The 16,957-nt window shown below is 50.2% G+C and overlaps 6 protein-coding genes across 8 annotated transcripts; 3 read left to right on the top strand and 3 right to left on the bottom strand.

Moving 5' to 3' along the window:
• Positions 1–32: 32 nt before the first annotated feature.
• On the top strand, positions 33–4,824 carry LOC9645946 (DNA mismatch repair protein MutS). 2 transcript variants are annotated; one of them, XM_024674636.1, is made up of 17 exons: positions 33–225; positions 277–858; positions 924–1,129; positions 1,179–1,696; positions 1,747–1,818; positions 1,875–1,961; positions 2,021–2,174; positions 2,228–2,319; positions 2,380–2,457; positions 2,508–2,593; positions 2,656–2,770; positions 2,818–2,967; positions 3,018–3,127; positions 3,177–3,318; positions 3,413–3,584; positions 3,638–4,523; positions 4,585–4,824. In XM_024674636.1, exons 1-16 carry the CDS (start codon positions 83–85, stop codon positions 4,372–4,374), a joined length of 3,444 nt encoding a protein of 1,147 aa, XP_024530404.1. In that variant the 5' UTR covers positions 33–82; the 3' UTR covers positions 4,375–4,523; positions 4,585–4,824. The 2 variants fall into 2 exon arrangements, with proteins under 2 accessions (XP_024530404.1, XP_024530405.1); XM_024674637.1 differs by lacking the exon at positions 33–225 and having other exon boundaries at positions 557–574; positions 639–858.
• LOC112346230 (N-acylneuraminate-9-phosphatase-like) lies at positions 4,776–5,933 on the bottom strand. 2 transcript variants are annotated; one of them, XM_024674640.1, is made up of 7 exons: positions 5,698–5,933; positions 5,560–5,640; positions 5,436–5,501; positions 5,309–5,371; positions 5,192–5,270; positions 5,020–5,132; positions 4,776–4,970 (listed from the first exon to the last, which is right to left on the bottom strand). In XM_024674640.1, the coding sequence occupies exons 1-7, from the start codon at positions 5,884–5,886 to the stop codon at positions 4,821–4,823; spliced, it is 741 nt and encodes a 246-aa protein (XP_024530408.1). In that variant the 5' UTR covers positions 5,887–5,933; the 3' UTR covers positions 4,776–4,820. The 2 variants fall into 2 exon arrangements, with proteins under 2 accessions (XP_024530408.1, XP_024530409.1); XM_024674641.1 differs by having other exon boundaries at positions 5,192–5,258.
• LOC9645945 (V-type proton ATPase subunit E) lies at positions 5,905–7,289 on the top strand. Its single transcript, XM_002969933.2, has 7 exons — positions 5,905–5,973; positions 6,049–6,198; positions 6,299–6,399; positions 6,487–6,643; positions 6,709–6,893; positions 6,953–7,052; positions 7,111–7,289. The coding sequence occupies exons 2-7, from the start codon at positions 6,097–6,099 to the stop codon at positions 7,153–7,155; spliced, it is 690 nt and encodes a 229-aa protein (XP_002969979.1). The 5' UTR covers positions 5,905–5,973; positions 6,049–6,096; the 3' UTR covers positions 7,156–7,289.
• On the top strand, positions 7,286–9,312 carry LOC9645361 (probable N-acetyl-gamma-glutamyl-phosphate reductase, chloroplastic). Its single transcript, XM_024674638.1, has 12 exons — positions 7,286–7,403; positions 7,461–7,628; positions 7,694–7,804; positions 7,879–7,965; positions 8,027–8,077; positions 8,148–8,219; positions 8,290–8,409; positions 8,457–8,517; positions 8,569–8,649; positions 8,710–8,789; positions 8,847–9,065; positions 9,126–9,312. Exons 1-12 carry the CDS (start codon positions 7,341–7,343, stop codon positions 9,231–9,233), a joined length of 1,221 nt encoding a protein of 406 aa, XP_024530406.1. The 5' UTR covers positions 7,286–7,340; the 3' UTR covers positions 9,234–9,312.
• LOC112346229 (tubulin-folding cofactor B-like) lies at positions 9,083–10,578 on the bottom strand. The gene is made up of 8 exons (XM_024674639.1): positions 10,404–10,578; positions 10,201–10,352; positions 10,006–10,124; positions 9,868–9,941; positions 9,766–9,807; positions 9,566–9,699; positions 9,405–9,474; positions 9,083–9,339 (listed from the first exon to the last, which is right to left on the bottom strand). The coding sequence occupies exons 1-8, from the start codon at positions 10,536–10,538 to the stop codon at positions 9,286–9,288; spliced, it is 780 nt and encodes a 259-aa protein (XP_024530407.1). The 5' UTR covers positions 10,539–10,578; the 3' UTR covers positions 9,083–9,285.
• LOC9645360 (leucine-rich repeat receptor protein kinase EMS1) lies at positions 10,538–15,471 on the bottom strand. The gene has a single exon (XM_024674635.1). It carries the CDS (start codon positions 14,752–14,754, stop codon positions 10,624–10,626), a length of 4,131 nt encoding a protein of 1,376 aa, XP_024530403.1. The 5' UTR covers positions 14,755–15,471; the 3' UTR covers positions 10,538–10,623.
• Positions 15,472–16,957: the final 1,486 nt, after the last annotated feature.

The following is a 16,957-nucleotide window of genomic DNA, read 5'->3' as shown; positions in this document are numbered from 1 at the left end:
GGAGCGAGTTTTAGGGTTTATGTGAGGAAGAATTGCAATGCGGGCAGCGATTCTCCCCGGTGAGTGCCCGTGAGCTGCGAATATGAGCCCCGGCATCGTCAGGAAGATCGTGGAGAATATGGAGTCCGGCATTGCGTGCTATGGACTCCTCAAGCACGAATTCGCAGGAGCAAGGCTCTTCGTCGGGCGAATTGTTCCTTCTTCGTGTTCGTGCTGTTCTTCCAGGTAAATGTTGCCGTTTCCAGTGATTTCCAGTTGATCGCTCGGGCCATTCAGGTGTTTTATCGTCAAGCCTCATCCTCGTTACTTGTCAAGAACATCGTTGCGAGACATCAATCTCCAGTTCTTGCGCTCTAGATTTTCAACGTGGGCATCCTCGAGTCCCGATCAAGCTTTACGTGAGGAGGAAGAGATCGGGAGCTCCGAGATCGACACCTCCACATCCAAAGTCCCCAAAGATCTTGGAGAAAGCGTAAGATTTCAAACTGACAATGGGATGGAGCTAAAGGTTTCTTCGAGCGTCTTGGAGCGAACAGGCCTGGAGCAAAGTGAGGCATCGTCACAGGAAAGTGAGGTACTGCTACGGAGCAAAGAAGAGATTTTGGTTAGCAGCACAAGTGACAGCAGCATTACTTCAGAAATTCCTGCTCCAAAGATGACGATCATCGTTTTCGACCTCGAGACAACAGGTTTTAGAGCTGCTGGTGATCGCATTATAGAGTTTGCAGCTCGTGATCTTGCTGGGGGTGATCGCAGTACCATTTCTGCTCTAGTGAATCCCGGCCGGACTGTTCCTTACCTTATAACAGCTGTTACAGGAATAACGAATCAGATGGTGAACAAGCCTCATGTTCCCAGGTAAGAAAACTACTTTTGTGTTCATACTTCATTAATATCTTCTTTTCTTTCTTTCTCCCTCGCAGCTGGAAAGAGGTTGGCCCGTCCATTATTCAGTTTGTAGAAAGCCGTCGAAAGGGTGATGAGCCTGTTATCCTTGTCGCGCACAACGGGAAGAGGTTTGACGTTCCATTTCTTCTTAAAGAGTTTCAGAGTTGCGGGATACAAGTGCCTGAGTGGTGGCTCTTTTTAGATTCCATGCCTCTGGCTCGGGAAGCGAAGAAAAAATTCGGTACGTGTTTATAAATACCATTTGCTCGCGTCTCATAACCGTACTACAGGATATAACTGGCGGTCTTTGAAACTTTCTGTTTTACATGAAGCATATGGTCTGCATTCCACAGAGCGTGCACATCGCGCCATGGCAGATGTGAATATGCTTGCTTCGGTGCTGGAGGCAATAGTATCCGAACTTCAGCTTCCGGCCAGTGTGTTTTTAGAAAAGGCCTTCACCGCTGACGAAGTATACGCCAGCTCCAAGCTTTTCCAAGATATGGATAGAGGGGAGTTAGTGACGGATTCATCAGCTACACAGGAGCTGACAAAGGAGGATAGGCTTAACGTTCCTTGGGAGGATTTGGAACTGGAAATCACGGTTGATGAAGTGGAGGAAGAGATGGTATTAGAAGAAGATGTGGAAGTGGTCAGGGTTGAGATGGAGCAGCAGTCGAGCAGGACATTTCTGGATACCGGATCTGTGGATTCTACAGTTTTGAGCCCTGCTCTTGCGAACTATGTCGAGGCAAAAAGAAAGAGACCAAGCTTTATTCACCTCTTAAAAGCTGGTGACTTTTACGAGGTATTACATTCCGCACTCTGAGAGCTTTCTTTATGCACATGACGCTACAGGCTCTTTTTGAAGATGCAATCTCTTTGTCTAGAACGTGCAAGATTCGGCAAAGCACAGTCGAAGATGGCGAGGTACGTTGCTTGCTACGTTTACCGTCTCTGATTTACGATGATGATGCAAAACGCAGATCGAAGTTCCAGTTACGAGGTTTCCAGCGTGTAAATTTTATGTGTATACAAAAATTTTGTTAGATAGAGGAACAAGCGTTGTAAAGGTACGTGCAAGCTTTTTGTAGGCATACAAAGCTGATATCTGTTTTGGAAATGGTTATAGGTTGGTGATGAGGTCCAAGAATCTATATGCGTTTTGACGCCAGGAATGCTTCTCGATGAAGGGATTATAGACGAGACACATAATAATTATTTGGTCGCAGTAAACGTGTCCGCTGATTCTTCTTGGGGGCTAGCATTTTGTGATTTAGCGACCGGTACTGTTGGTTGAAATGATGATATTTGTATCTTGCTTACATCTTTATTGCAGGAGATTTTTGTGCTACACAATCTGAAGGTTTGGCCGCTTTGATGGACGAGCTGGGTCGACTAAAACCAAGAGAGGCCATATTTAACTCGCAAGTGAGTTTGTTGATCTTGAATTTGCCTTCATGATATATCTTTGTTTTTTTCTCATCACAGGCGATTAGAACATATTTAGAAGAAGTATGCGTAGTAGCACGCGATTCGTCAGAGTTTTCTCCCATTTCAAACGATACTGTAAGGTCTTTATAGTTTTGTAAACGATGAGACATTTTTCTATTGTGCAGCTTTTACTTCCATACATCGGAGAAAAAACTGTCGATGCAATTCAGCAGTGGTCTTTAACAGACACTGCGGCCAGGGCCTTACTAAGGTGCGTCCTTAAGTTATATCTCGAGTTTTATAGTGGAGTGTATGTGACACTTTCGTGCTCAGATACGTTCAGCAAATACAAGCGTTTGCACTTGACGAGCTTTCCCTTCGGCAATTACTTTTGTATAAAACCGAAGATTATCTTCGTCTTGATGAAGGCGTAAGAAGCTACTTAGAGGTACTAAATAGCTATATTCTGTTCTTGTTCATCATTGTGATTTCCAGCTAGTCGAAGGTAAAAGAACTGAGACCGCGTCCCTTCTTTGGGCAATGGACGAAACTAAAAGTAGTATGGGTACTCGTTTACTGAGGCAATGGATGTTACACCCTTTAAGAAGTCTTGAATCAATTCTTTTACGCCAAAATGCCGTGGAGGTCAGTAGCAATGACTCTTATGATTTTTATCCAACTAAATAGCTCCTCAGGTTCTCCTAAAAAATAGTCCTGTCCGTGAAGCATTGCGTTCCTGTCTCTCGACCATGGTGGATATTGCCAACCTTTCGGGAAGTATTGCACGACAGTCCACCTTTTCTTGGTGGGTCTCTGCAACATCTTTCTAATGTACTGATCAAGCTGCTTGCCAGGGACGAGCTTATTGCTTTGGCAGACTCGCTGTTGATGCTACCCAGGATTTCTCAGATGCTTGAAGAATTTCCAGGAAATGATTATTTTTCGGCTGTTATTCGCCATCAAGCTTTTGCCGAGAAACTGGCCGAAGAGATTCAGGTTTGTCACGGCTTTTGATAGAATGTTGAATGATCTACACTGACCGTTTGGCTGCCTAAGAGCTTGAACCTTACGTTTGTATTTTCTGCTGAAGGTGGCAAGGAGTTCCGCAACTGATGCTGACATTGGTTTCGAAGCGAGCGATACAATCTCTGAGCGTTCGGACCTTGTGGAGAGTCTGAGAAAGAAAGTTACAGACTCGCTGCTGACGCTACAAGAAACGAGTAGTGCATTGGCCGCACTGGACGTCCTTTGCAACTTCGCTGGTATGTCTTTTCCAAAACGACGCCATTGCCGACCTTTGTTTTGTTTCATGCAGAAATCGCTGCAGCAAGGGATTTCAGCAAGCCAGAGCTAGTACCAGATGGACGACAAATCACTATAGTGGATGGTAGACATCCACTGGTTGAAATACGTAAAGACTTCCAGCCGACTTCGTGCTCGCTGGGCTACCAGCCGAGACGCGGTCGTTCGAAGAAGGTAGAAGACAGGCCCGACTTGCTCATCGTCACCGGTCCCAGAGGCAGTGGCAAGACGTGCTACTTACAACAAGTAGCTCTCATCCAGGTGCTGGCACAGATCGGCAGCTTTGTACCGGCTAAAGAAGCTCGACTATCCATTGCGGACGGAATCTACAGCGTCGACTGGCCCGATGGAAGAAAGGTCCTGGACAAAGTCACAAGCAGTTCGCTCGTTCTTCTGGATGACTTTCGGCTGAGAACTGGCTTCCAAGAGACCGAGGCAGCCTTGTTGAGAGCAGTGATGGAGTACCTGGCAAACCACGTAAACGCAAGAGCTCTACTCGCCATGGAAGACTACTACGAGAACTTTCACACCGAGCTTGTGAACGCTACAGCGTGTCACTTCTCTTCGTCGCATGCATTGTTTCCCGGCTTGGCTCCTCCGCCGGATGGTTCCAGAGCGGGGATTATCCGGAGTGGATTCGCAGGAGGGCCGGCAAGCTTCTGGAGAAGAATGCGCGCAGCAGCAGCTGTGGTGAGGAAGCTGGAAACGAGGATGCGGATCAAGGGACAAATCTCTGGCACAAGATCATGAGCTTTACGAAAGTCAAGACGAAGAACTCGAGAGATTCAAAGACGAAGGAGCCCGCTCAAGCTCCAGGAGAAGATCTAGAGCAGCTATGGCAGCAAGTGTCCACGGTGCTTCAAAGCTCTCCAGCAACCTTGGCTCTCGCGACACAAAAGGTACTTGCCGCGAACTTAGATGATTCATTGATTCACTTGTTGGTTTGTTCTTCTTTGGCAGGGATCACTCGTGTCGATCTCAAAGACCTCGCAGCCGGCAATCGTGACGATAGGATCGTCTCCTCTGTTCGTTAGAAAGTTCCAGCAGCACGAGCACGCCGCGGCTCTCGAGGCTGCGTTCGAGAGCTTGCTCAATCGCCCAGTCAAGCTCCAAATTTTGGTCGATGATTAACTGTCATTTTAGCTCTGGAATCGATGGAAAGTTTGATACGTGAATATAAGAAAATGGGTCCGTTATTAATTGGTGTACTTCCTCTGGATTTCCTTGAGCACGCAAGGTAGCTCCGCAATGCTAGAGATTGTATAGCTCGGATGGATCGAGCTTGATGGTGGATGGCCGTGTAAGTTCACCCAGATTGTTGCGAGAAATCCAGCGTTTAGACCCCCCTGATGCATCAAAGTGAGCACCAAAACGCGTACTGTCTATCACACCCACCTGAATATCTGTCAAGAGATTGTCTCCAACCATGACAGATTCTCGCGGATCACACCCGGCAAGCTCGCAAGCCTTGAGAAAAATCTCCTTGTGTGGCTTTTCTCGGGGCTCCTCTGTGAATGTTTTGACACGAAAGTTATCACCGAGTTGAGAGAAAAACGAAGGGCTTCACCTCCACCCACGAGAATAACGTTGAAGAGTTCTTGAGCTTTGCACGCTTCCAGCTTCGCTCTTTGGACCTTGCAAGAACTCTTTTCATGTGAAAATTCCCAGGAAAGAACAAGCTTACCACAGTGTGTCCATTCGTGATGAGCCCGACTTTCAAGCCTTGATTTTGCAATTCCCGCACAAGCTGCTCTTCTAAAGCTCGAAAGTCATAACGAGAGAAAGAGAAGAAAAACTAGAAATCTCCTTACCGCTTCGACACCTTCGGCCCACTGGAACGCAAGCATTCTCTCCCGGTCGAAGCAAGCTTGCAAATCCTAGAAAAAGGAGAAAGGATGGAGGTAGTAAACTAACAACTTGGAGCAATGGACTCACTCTGGCTAGTTCTATGTCTTGGACGCTCCACTTCTGGAGAGCAACGTGCCAGATTCGCGCTCGCCACTCAGTAACATCGACCTGGAGAATCCACAAATAAAATCTACAGCAATGTAGCTATCGCCAAGCTAGAATTACCTGACCGACTGGATCCCAGGGGCTGGAGCTGAAACCCTCGAGAAACGCGCTCACCACCTCGTCGGCATTGGACGACGGCGCTCGATTCGCGAGCACGGCCTTGACAGCGTCGTTGGCGATCTTGGTCGCGGCGTGAGTGAGCACCAGCGTGTCGTCCAGATCGAAGAACACAGCTCCAAGACGAGCCATGGAGAGAGCTTGCAATGAGTAAAAATATTTCTTACCAAGAACCCTAATTTCTTGCCTCAGCAGGGAGAAAGAGGAGGAGCACTGCAGGTAAGACGCTAGGATTGGATTGGATTGGATTGGATTGGAATGGATTGCTGGATTACTCTCTTCTCGCGATTCCAGTGCCGAGGCGCTTGGATCTGATCGAAATCCCCGGGTGCGCCGTCCACGATGAACGATGCCGAGGTCGCCAAGCAGGTCGCGCAGATGGTGAGATTCATCCGCCAGGAAGCCGAGGAGAAAGCCAACGAGATCTCGGTCTCCGCGGAAGAGGTAAGGTTTTCTTCTCCTCCTCTTCTTTGTAGACTTAGAATAAATTGATAGATGGATGGATGGGTTCTTTCCTTCTGTGGAGCTGACATTGGATTTCCAGGAGTTTAACATTGAGAAGCTGCAAATCGTGGAGGCCGAGAAGAAGAAAGTCCGCCAAGAATACGAGCGCAAGGAGAAACAAATCGAGGTTCGTCGAAAGATGTGAGTTCCATCCTTCTTTTTCTTCGCTTTTTGTCTCGTTATCCTGCTTTCGGACAGCTTAAAGGCTTGATTTTCGCTGTTTTGTAGCGAGTACTCCACGCAGCTCAATGCGTCGCGCTTGAAAATCCTGCAAGCGCAGGACGATCTCGTCTGTGAGATGAAGGACGCTGCCATGAAGCAGCTCCAAAACACATCAAACAACCAAGGAGCTTATAAGCAGCTTCTCAAAGACCTCATCGTCCAGGTAAGTCTTCCCAGTTTGTCGAGCAGTAGCAAAGAGCTTTTCTCGTTTCTTTCCTTTCAACTCAGGCCCTGATAAGATTGAAGGAGCCTGCCGTGCAAATTCGCTGCCGAGAATCCGACTATAAGCTCGTCGAGTCTGTCCTCGACTCCGCGAAAGACGAGTACACGTCCAAGACCAAGCTGCAGCTCTCGGAAGTCATGGTGGACGGTCGAAAGTTCCTCCCCTCTCGCCAAGCCGACGGCCTCTCCTGGTAGATCCATCTCTTTCATTGCTTCCAAAGGATCAAGAATAACTTCCATATCTTTGCAGCGCCGGAGGGATAGTTCTCGCAACCAAGGACGGCAAGATCGTGTGTGACAACACCCTCGACTCTCGCCTCGAAATCGTTCACAAGCAAAACCTTCCAGAAGTAAGCAAAGAGTTTCTCCTTTCCGATGGAGAATCTATCTAACGAGATTTTGCAACAGATCCGAAAGCGCCTGTGTGGATCCAGACCGAGAGCCGGAGCGTAAGACGAAGAACTCGCCATGCATTCTATTATTTACGATATAGGCGTGGTAAAAGAAGAGAAAAATCGAGCGTGGTTTGCAACCATTGCTTGGTTTTCTTTCTTTTTTGGTTTAATAAGAGCTGACGTTGTGATAAACGTGGTTCTCTCTCTCTCTCTCTCTCTCTCTCTCGCTAGTTCTTCGTGGCTATGGCGGCTGGATTTGTGACGCGATCCTTTGGCGCCGGCTCTCTAGTTCTATCGCCACGCGAGGTTGAGGTCTTACCTCTTCCACATTCTCATTGATCATGCGTTTGCTGAATTCCACAGGCCTGGAGCGCGAAACCTAGTGACTCCTGCCACTCCAAGTTCCCGGCGATCAGAGCATCGGTGACCAAGGTCAGGGAGGAGATTGATCCGTCTGGACTGAAGCAGCGGCAGGGAGAAGAGAGGATTCCGGTGGGAGTGCTAGGAGCGAGTGGCTACACTGGATCAGAGGTATGGTTTTTTCTTTCTTCTTTTACTTTTGGTTGAAGAAACTATGGTTGTTCTCGGGATCATAGGTGATACGATTGTTGGCAACGCATCCTTTTTTCAATGTGAAGCTCATGACCGCGGATCGCAAGGCGGGTCAATCGCTCGCTACGGTTTTCCCGCACTTGGTTATCTCTCAGGTGAGAGCCATCGCATTTTCTCTCTCTCTCTCTCTCTTTTAATTGTTTTTTCTTTCTTTCTTCCTTTCTTTCAGAGCTTGCCTGATATGGTGGCCGTGAAAGACGCGAATTTCTCCGACGTCGAGGCCGTGTTTTGCTGCCTCCCGCATGGAACAACTCAGGTAAAGTTTGCCACTTTTGTTACAGAGAACTTTTAATGGTTTTGTTCCTCCAAGAAAACAGGAAATCATCGCAGCTCTTCCCAAGAGATTGAAAGTCGTCGATCTCTCGGCTGTAAGTCATCCAAGAAAAACTAAAGCAAATACATCTCTGAAGTTTTCCGTGTGTCTGTCTGTCTGTGTAGGACTTTCGCTTGGCAGACATAAAAGAATACGAGGAGTGGTATGGCGGCTCGCATCGCGCTCCAGAATTGCAAGTAAAATCCCACTTTGAATCGGCATCAAGTTTCACGATCTTTTTTTTCTTTTTCTTTTTTTTTTTTCTAGGAAACAGCAGTCTACGGGCTAACGGAAATCCACCGAGAAGAAATCAAACAAGCCCGCTTGGTTGCAAATCCAGGTTGCTATCCGACGTCTGTACAAATTCCCCTTGTCCCACTCCTCAAGGTACTCACTTTCAAAAATCACTCAAAACTACGTAACTTTCCACGCAGAGCCAACTTATAGAACCAGACCATATCATCATCGATGCAAAATCTGGAGTGAGCGGCGCAGGTAAATATTTTTTAGCTTCTTCACGAGTAAATATCTTTCTTTTTCACCCAGGCCGCTCTGCAAAGGAAGCAAATCTCTACACAGAAGTCGCAGAAGGCCTGCACGCTTACGGTGTCACCAGGCACCGCCATGGTAAAAAACCACGTTCCTCTTTTCACGTAAGAAAAGCTCACGTTTTGATTTGTTTTGCAGTGCCAGAGATCGAGCAGGGCCTGGCACAAGCAGCTGGCTCCAAGCTCAAAGTCAGCTTCACACCACATTTGATGCCAATGGTAAAGAAACTTACGTCTCCTCCCTCTTATGTTATCGTCGCGGTTTCAATGCAACAGAGCCGAGGCATGCAATCGACCATTTATGTGAAGCTAAAAGCTGGCGCGAGCGCCAGAGATTTGCGAAAGCACCTGGTGGAAACATACCAGAGCGAGGAGTTTGTCAAAGTTCTCGGCGAGGGAATCGTCCCACACACTCGCCACGCTCGAGGATCAAACTACTGCTTCATCAATGTCTTTGAAGACAGGATCTCTGCAAGAGCTATCATCATCTCTGTGGTAAGTCCAAACACATCTACGTGGAATGAAAGAAAAAACACTTTCCTTTTCGCTTGGCAGATTGATAATCTCGTCAAAGGCGCGTCTGGCCAAGCTGTGCAAAACCTCAATCTTATGATGGGCTTTCCAGAGAGTACCGGACTGTTGCAGCAACCTCTGTTTCCTTGAGCGAGACGTACAAACTTTTTGGTATTTGTTTTTCGAAAGATAGAAAACTTGCTTAAATCTCGTCGAGCTCGGCTTCAAACGGATCAATCTCGGGATAGTCTCCCACCTGGGAAGGAATTTCATTAGATAACGGTCCCAGCTTCACGCCAAGATAAGCAAAGCGCAGCTCACCTTAAGCTTGTCCGGTCGAAGCATGACACCGTGACCGTTTGGACAAGTGAAGTAGCGCTTGCCTTTCACCCTGCAAAGAAAAAGAAATAAAGAAAGAGATCGTGACATCTCTTAAAACCAAGAACAGGAGAGCTAGGCGAGGAAAACCTTCGCATACTTACATGCCATCGTGCTTGCCAACTGGTTCATCGCATTGAATTCCAATCCAAAACCCAGCGGGAAGGCCCTCCACTCTACCAACGTACATCACCTCGCCTCTCTTTTGGCCAGCAACAATCTCGCATCGATCACCAACCTGTACCCCATTTTAGCATCCTGGCAGGGAAGCATTTAAACCGGAGAAACGACAAGGGTCACTCACTTTGATGCTTGCGGCTAGATCGGCCATAAAATCATCCGTTATCTGGGCACGTCACGACTTTTAAGGAAAAAAACAAAGAGAGGGAACGTCGCAAAGAAGAACCTCTTGTTGCGCAGTAGCAGCAGACCGTGAAGCACCTTCCGCGAGCTTTTTCTCTTTAAACTTCCTGAAAGTATCTGTCAAGGGATAGATAAGAGCAAAGAAAACTTGATAAAAATGCGAGATGCGGGAAAGACATACCATCGCGTTTGTTGTACGCATCGTCCGAGATCGTGAACTTTTCCACTTTCGAGACATCTTCCAGCCATCCACCAGCAGTAACGGAGCCGGGATCCAAATCGACAATGTGGACGCGATACCTTACAAAAACCTGATACGTTTCATGAGCAAGAAAGGAAAAAAGAATGAAAAGAAATCACGCTAAGATCATCTTACCCGTCGTGAGGAGAATAGAATCCAACTGGGCGAAATCCCTCGGCCATGTCACAGACTTTGTGGTTGTCTCCATCGAAGAGCTGGAGCAGCATGTAGCTCGGCGATGTCCCACATTGTCGCCCAAGCCTCTCTTTTAGGGATTCCACAGTGCTCTAAAATATTTTGCCAGGGATCAAACATCAATCCATTCGCGCCCGACTTACATGTAGATCCAGGCGCAGCTCGTTGGAGTAGTTCTTGAGATTAGAATGCGAGACAGAGACGAGCGCCGTGGAGACGCCGCTACTATCGCCTTGGAGCGAGGCCGGGCCCTTGACATACGCCTTGAGCGCCTCCATTCTCGCAAGAACCCTAAAATCCTGTTTTAACCATTTTGATATAATCTGGACTTACAAAAGATTAACTTTACCATTGTTACATTCACTATAGCTCTAACTCCTTGAGCTGACGTACAACTTCCATCATGGGCGGGCGCTTCATGGGCTCATCCGCCGTACACACCATCGCAATATGGAGGACCTGGTGCATGCAGGACCTCCACGTGGCGCGCGTAGCCACCGCCACGTCGAGTACCTCGTCACTTTTACCCTGCCGTACCATGGACCTCACCCAACCCACCAAGTTACCAATCTCAGTGTCCTTGAAGTCCGGCCCAGTCGGCTCCTTCCCCGTCACCAGCTCCAGCAAGATGACGCCATAGCTGTAGACGTCACCCTTTGACGTAGCACGCCACGTCATGCCGTACTCGGGCGGGATATACCCGAAAGTCCCGGCGATGTCCGTGCTGACGTGCGTGTCGTACGCCGAGATCAGCCGCGCCAGCCCAAAGTCCGCGACACGTGGCTCGAAGTCGGCGTCCAGGAGAATGTTGCTCGCCTTGACGTCGCGATGGATGACATGTGGCACGATCCCATGGTGGAGAAACGCCAGACCACGTGCCGCGCCTACCGCGATGCGCAGCCGGCGGTCCCACGTCAGGGCCTCCAGCGCGTCGGTTCGATTCCGGAGCCACACGTCAAGGCTACCGTTGACCATGTAGTCGTACACCAGCAGCCGCTCCTCGCCGTACGAGCAGTAACCCAGCAGAGTTACCAAGTTACGGTGCTTTACCTTACCCAGCGTCTCCATCTCGGCCAGGAACTCGCGGCAGCTGCTACCGCTCCTTACCGCGCGGTAGTCCCGGACCGGCGCCAGCTTCTTGACCGCCACCGTGCGGCCGTCGGGCAATACCGCGCGGTACACCGTGCCGTACCCGCCGTCCCCGATCACGTTGGCCTTTGAGAAGCCGTTGGTCGCGGTCACGATGTCGGACAGCGTGAGCTTGAGCAGCGGTCTCTCAAACATGGCGACGTTGATGCTCAGTGGCTCCTGGGACACATCGGTGTTACTGCCGTCCGAGCTCGTGATCATCCGGGTGCTGGCCGCGGTACCCGATATCACGCTCTTGAGGCAGCTCAACCCGCTGGAGGAGCTTGAGCCGCCGCGATCGGACGAGAATGGCGACGAGCTCGACGTCGATCCATGGCTGTTGTGGTTGCCGCTGTTGAGCTTGATCTTCTCGCCCAGCAGCGCTTCCGACTGCTGCCGCATCATCCTCCACCGGATCGCCGCAAACACGATGCAAAAGAACGCAACCGTGCTGGCCATGGTGATCGCCCAAATGGCACCCGGTTTGAGAAGCACGGGTTGGCCGCCATTGCCGCGAAGATCATCAAGCGCTCCACAGCTCACTCCCACCGCCAATCCACACAACCCTCGATTGCCGCCATACGAGAGCCGCGAGAAGTTCTTGCATATGCCCTCCTGGGGTATATCACCCGTTAACCCATTGTCCGAGACGTTGAAGAAGCCGAGCTCGGTTAACTCGCAGAGACTACCTGGTATACCCCCGACGAGCTTGTTCACAGACAGATCCAGGTAGCTCAGCTGCAAGATGCCTCCAATCTCGCTTGGAATCTCGCCAGTCAACGAGTTCTTGCTCAAGTCGAGGAACGAGAGACCCGTCAAGTTTCCAATGCTTCTCGGGATATCCCCGGTCAGGGCATTGTAGCTGAGATTGAGAGCCTGCGCCTGATGCCACTGCAAGCTGTTTCTAAGCAGCCGATCGATGCTCCCGCTGAGAGAGTTCTTCTGGAGGAACAAGCCCACGATGGAAACCAATCCGGAGAAGGAATCCGGGAGCGATCCAGTGAGCCCATTGCCGCTGGCGTCGAGGTGACTCAATCCTGAGAGCTGCCCGAGATGATCCGGGATGGATCCCGTGAGAGCATTGCCCGAGATGTTGAGCTTGACCAGCCTCTCCAAGTTGCCCAGCTCGGGTGGTATTTGCCCCGTCAACCTGTTAAACCCGAGGTTGAGCCCCTGGAGCTTGGAGTTCTCCCCGAGCTGCCAGGGAATCCTCCCCTGGAGCATGTTGCTCGAGAGATCCAAGGTGGTGAGGTTGGCGAGCAAAGATATCTCGGGCGGTATCCTCCCCTGGAGCAAATTGTTGGAGAGATCGAGCTCCACGAGCACCGAGCACTGGCCGATCCCGGAAGGAATGGGACCCGTGAGCGAGTTGTGTGACAGATCCAAAACCCCGTGATGCTGGACGAAGCCCGACTCGGGCGGCACTGCGATCTGAAACAAGCTCGCCACCTCGGCTGGAATTTGCCCCGAGAGCCGGTTGTGCGAGAGAACCAGGCAGTCCAGCCCGACCAGCTTACCGATCTCGGGCGGTATGGCACCGCCCAGGCGATTGCCACCGAGATCCAGCGTCGTCAACCCAGTGGTACCACCAAAGATCTCTCGTGGAATCACCCCATCGAATGCATTCCCAGCCAGAGAGAGCACCGTCAAGCTCTTGAGAAGTCCGAGCTCGCTGGGCAGCGGACCGCTGAGCCGGTTGCGATCCAGGTACAAGTGCTGCAAATTCTCCATCCTTCCCACCAGCGGGCTCAGCCCACCCTCGAGAAGATTGTCGCTCGCGTAGATCTCCATGAGCTGCGTCGCGTGCCACAGCTCGTCGGGGATGGATCCCATGAAGAAATTCGTGCTGATGTCCAAGATCACGAGCTTGGGGAGATCCGAGAAGTACCGCGGGATTTCACCCGTGAGCCGGTTGCCGGTGACGTCGAGCTGCGTGAGATTGCCGCACCGCCGCAGCGTACCGCCTGCCAGGGACCCGGTCAACGTGTTGTGGTCAAGGGTCAACTGAGAGAGGAGACCGGCGTCGCACAGCTCGGGCGGTATGCTGCCGGTGAGCTGGTTGTTATCCAGGCCCAGGTCTGTTACCGCGCGGCACTGCCCGAGCTCCGGCGGTATACTGCCCGAGAACGAGTTCGTGGAGAGCAGTATGGAGTCCGCGAGCTGCCACTGCCCGATCCAGCGCGGGATTGGTCCCGAGAGCGAATTCCCCACTACCGAGAACGTGATGATCTTTTCCAGCGCCGCGAGATCGTCAGGGAGAGGCCCGGAGAGCTGATTGAAGGCCAGATTGAGGAGCTCGAGGCTGGAGCACCGCCCGAGCGACCCCGGGATGGATCCATTGAGCTGCGCGGACGCAATGCTGATGGATTGGATCCGGGAGAGATCACCGATAGAATCCGGGATGGGCGATTGGAGGGGATTGTTGGAGAGATCAAGCTTGCGGAGCGATGGCGGGAGGGAGTGAGGGATGGGACCTGCGAGCTTGCAGTTGGCGGCGTAGAGGATCTCGAGCTTGGAGAGTTTCCCGATGGAGGGCGGGATGGAACCGAGCAGCGCAGAGTTGAGGCCGAGCGAGAGCTCGGTGAGGTTGGAGAGATCACCGATGCTGGGCGGGATCTCGCCAGTGAGGGAATTGTTGGCGAGGTCGAGGATCTGGAGCGAGCGCGAGAGATTGGACGCTGGGATGGTGCCGAACAAGAGATTGCTGCTCAAATCCAGCTGCCGCAGCGCCGCTAGGGAGAAGATCGATGGAGGGATGTAGCCGAAGAGACTGTTTCCGCCAAGAACAAGCTCCTCTAGGCGCTGATCCTGCCCAGCGCACGGCTGCTGGTCGAGACTCGAGAAGAAATTCGCGGAGAGATCGAGCTTCCTGAGCTGCCCACCCAACAGCGCGCAAAGGTCGATCCTCCCCGTGAGAGAATTCGAGGCGAGATTGAGCTCCTCGAGATTTTGGGGCGGTGGAGAGACGAACCGATCAAAGCTGGCGCCTTGGAGGAGATTGTGGCTGAGATCCAGGCGCTTGATCTTGGGCAGCTGCCAGAGCTGTGGAGGGATCTCGCCCGAGAGGGCGTTGCTGCTGAGATCGAGCTCCTCGAGCGCCGGGAGCCCTAGCAGCGCGGTGGCGGCGGAGATTGGGCCTTGCAGCTCCAGGCCGCTGAGCGAGATGGCCACGATTGCCCCCGTGGACGCGCACGAGATCCCTGTCCATTTCTTGGCGCCGCATGGCGACGAACCGATGATCCAGTCGCCCAGAGCCTGGGAATTGGTGAGCCCACTTCGGAAATCCAGGAGAGGATTCACGCTCGCCCCGCTGCTCGTCGAAATCCACAGCCCAGTGACAAGAATGGCGATGAAATTCGCGATCATGGTCGCGAGCTGGAGCCACAATTCTTTTCTCTTCCCTCCCTCCTGTGTGATCAGCCGATTCTTTCTTTGCCCATTCTTTTCCTTTTCTTTCCTCGCCGCGACTGTTTCTAACGTACCAAGGAGGACAAACCACAAGATTTCGGCCAAACTGTTCTTCCTTTGGCGGCTACTCGCGCGATCGAAAGCGAGGAAAAAGAAAAAACTAGAGCTTGATCGAGAAGTAGAGATCCCAGGGGTGAAAAAGAAAAGGAGAGAAATCACGCCGTTACGGTGGATCCAAAGAGCGTATCACCCGCCAACCTGAAGATCACGAAACAATGATCTACTTTCTCTCCCTTGCGCGATCCAAGACTCTCGCATTTCTCGCATTGCTCGAGACACCATCGCCATTCCTCTCTCACACCACCCCCGGCGGGCGCGTCACGAAGAACAAGCCCATCGCAAACTAGAAAAAACAAAGAGATTTTTTACAAGCTCGCTGTCACGCAGAAATGGCACCCACACGAGAGAGGCGAGAGATCGCTTTAGGAGAATGGAATGCCGAATGGAATGGAATGGAATGGGATGGATGGATCGATCGATTCGTGCGAGGAATTTCACCAAGATTCGCTGCTGCTGCTCTTTTTCTGGCTGCTGCTGCCCATGACAAGGAATTCATTCTGGGCTGAGGAAATGTCATGCCAAACAGCGCACTCTCATGCTCCGCAAAAGAGTCAAACAAAGAAATTATTCGCAAGCAACAAAAGGGCGAACAGGGGCATATTCCACGCATGGCTGGGGTGTGTAATTTAACATAACAGATCTCCTTTAAACCTTTAGTGTAAACAAAAAGGTGGCGCTGGCCCCATGGTTCTTCTTCTTTTCAATTTTCTTCTCTTTTTTTTAAAAACTTTTAAAGTATGTTTTTTATTGCACTGGACAAGATGACGACAGAATGCAGAACATCGGACATCTCAGTTTTATATTTTATGAAAATACGTCTTTGGGTTTGTGAAGCTGTAAAATGCCATACTATCGCTATACGAGAAGCCTCTATACAGAGACCTGTATACAATAATACAGCAACCTCCCGCTGCCTTGGTGAAAGTGATGAAGTTTCAACAGTTTGTTGTCTCACTCAACTTCTTTCAATTCCTGTACTCAGGACTAGAACAAAATGTTGAACTTTTGTTTGTCTTCTCATTCTTTTGAGGCTGGCGCTGCTACTGCTGCTGGCTGGCTCGCTAGACTGGCACTGCCTTTCGTTATTTTCGCGAAAGTACACGACCCCTAGGACTGTAACATGTTGTGTGGCACTTCGCGCGATGAAAGGAATCATCCCAGGGAAGAGCGTAACATACAAAGCGGTAACAGGATACAGAGTTAGCCTAGAGAATGACATGAGTTCCATTCACGAGTGTTTTGTCATCACAAAGCCTGGCTTGACATGGAGTTCAGCATCACAAGTGAACTCAGAGGAGAGGAAAAGTGGCCTTTACTCCAAGATCAGGGCTAGAGCTGATGCTACAAGTACATGCTACTTGCTATAGGGAGTATGGTATTATGATAACATTGTTTTCCAACCAGCTGTGGCTGCACTGGTGGCAGTGGTCTGGACAGTTTCCTGGGAGAGGGTCAGGAACTCAGCAGGGACTCCATTATCTATTTCTCTATCTATCATTCTCCAGCTCAATTTGTACAGGAAGAAAAAGCTGTGTACATGAAAGTCATGACCAGCAACAAACTATTCGGCTTATTTTATTTGCATTTTCTAATATTTGTTTTTCATGAGGACAAGGAATAGTTGGTCTTCAATCAAAAACCTACAGCCAACTTTTTCCATCGTGCAATGCGGCTACTATGGGAGATATATATATATTTTTTCTGATTGACAGGAAGGCAAAGCAGTTTTTGGGCATTGTTTGTACACTTTTTTCAAAGTTTTTTCTATTTCTTATGGTATTATCAACTTATTCTATCTTACAAAACAAACTTACCAATATTGTCTCTGGAATATCTTTGGCGTTGCTTGCATGCCTACATCTGATATGATCCAGACTACAAACACTTGTCGCTCTGTGGGGAGGACGAAACATATGCAATTCCTTCCAGAAACAAAACCAAATATCTTTTGCTCTAATGTAGTTTTTTGATGCATTGCGTGTGCTGATGAGCAGAGCAGACTGTGATTGATTTGATTTGATTCACAGAACGCCTTGAGTGC

The sequence above is a fragment of the Selaginella moellendorffii genome, unplaced genomic scaffold, assembly GCF_000143415.4.
Source record: "Selaginella moellendorffii unplaced genomic scaffold, v1.0 SELMOscaffold_13, whole genome shotgun sequence".
NCBI lineage: Eukaryota > Viridiplantae > Streptophyta > Lycopodiopsida > Selaginellales > Selaginellaceae > Selaginella > Selaginella moellendorffii.
This window is presented reverse-complemented; position numbering and strand designations above follow the sequence as displayed.

Excerpts from the sequence above, each read along its gene's own strand:
- LOC9645946 (XM_024674636.1), top strand. The coding sequence starts at position 83 with ATGAGCCCCGGCATCGTCAGGAAGATCGTGGAGAATATGGAGTCCGGC. Across the intron at positions 859-923 it reads AACAAGCCTCATGTTCCCAG|CTGGAAAGAGGTTGGCCCGT; the intron begins GTAAGAAAACTA and ends TCTCCCTCGCAG. Across the intron at positions 2,771-2,817 it reads GCGTAAGAAGCTACTTAGAG|CTAGTCGAAGGTAAAAGAAC; the intron begins GTACTAAATAGC and ends TGTGATTTCCAG.
- LOC112346230 (XM_024674640.1), bottom strand. The coding sequence starts at position 5,886 with ATGGCTCGTCTTGGAGCTGTGTTCTTCGATCTGGACGACACGCTGGTG. Across the intron at positions 5,641-5,697 it reads CCTGGGATCCAGTCGGTCAG|GTCGATGTTACTGAGTGGCG; the intron begins GTAATTCTAGCT and ends TGGATTCTCCAG. Across the intron at positions 4,971-5,019 it reads ATCTCTTGACAGATATTCAG|GGGGGTCTAAACGCTGGATT; the intron begins GTGGGTGTGATA and ends TTGATGCATCAG.
- LOC9645945 (XM_002969933.2), top strand. The coding sequence starts at position 6,097 with ATGAACGATGCCGAGGTCGCCAAGCAGGTCGCGCAGATGGTGAGATTC. Across the intron at positions 6,400-6,486 it reads ATCGAGGTTCGTCGAAAGAT|CGAGTACTCCACGCAGCTCA; the intron begins GTGAGTTCCATC and ends GCTGTTTTGTAG. Across the intron at positions 6,894-6,952 it reads CAAGCCGACGGCCTCTCCTG|CGCCGGAGGGATAGTTCTCG; the intron begins GTAGATCCATCT and ends ATATCTTTGCAG.
- LOC9645361 (XM_024674638.1), top strand. The coding sequence starts at position 7,341 with ATGGCGGCTGGATTTGTGACGCGATCCTTTGGCGCCGGCTCTCTAGTT. Across the intron at positions 8,650-8,709 it reads TGTCACCAGGCACCGCCATG|TGCCAGAGATCGAGCAGGGC; the intron begins GTAAAAAACCAC and ends TTTGTTTTGCAG. Across the intron at positions 8,790-8,846 it reads CACCACATTTGATGCCAATG|AGCCGAGGCATGCAATCGAC; the intron begins GTAAAGAAACTT and ends TCAATGCAACAG.
- LOC112346229 (XM_024674639.1), bottom strand. The coding sequence starts at position 10,538 with ATGGAGGCGCTCAAGGCGTATGTCAAGGGCCCGGCCTCGCTCCAAGGC. Across the intron at positions 9,808-9,867 it reads CTGCTACTGCGCAACAAGAG|ATAACGGATGATTTTATGGC; the intron begins GTTCTTCTTTGC and ends TGACGTGCCCAG. Across the intron at positions 9,475-9,565 it reads GTTGGCAAGCACGATGGCAT|GGTGAAAGGCAAGCGCTACT; the intron begins GTAAGTATGCGA and ends TTTTCTTTGCAG.
- LOC9645360 (XM_024674635.1), bottom strand. The coding sequence starts at position 14,754 with ATGATCGCGAATTTCATCGCCATTCTTGTCACTGGGCTGTGGATTTCG.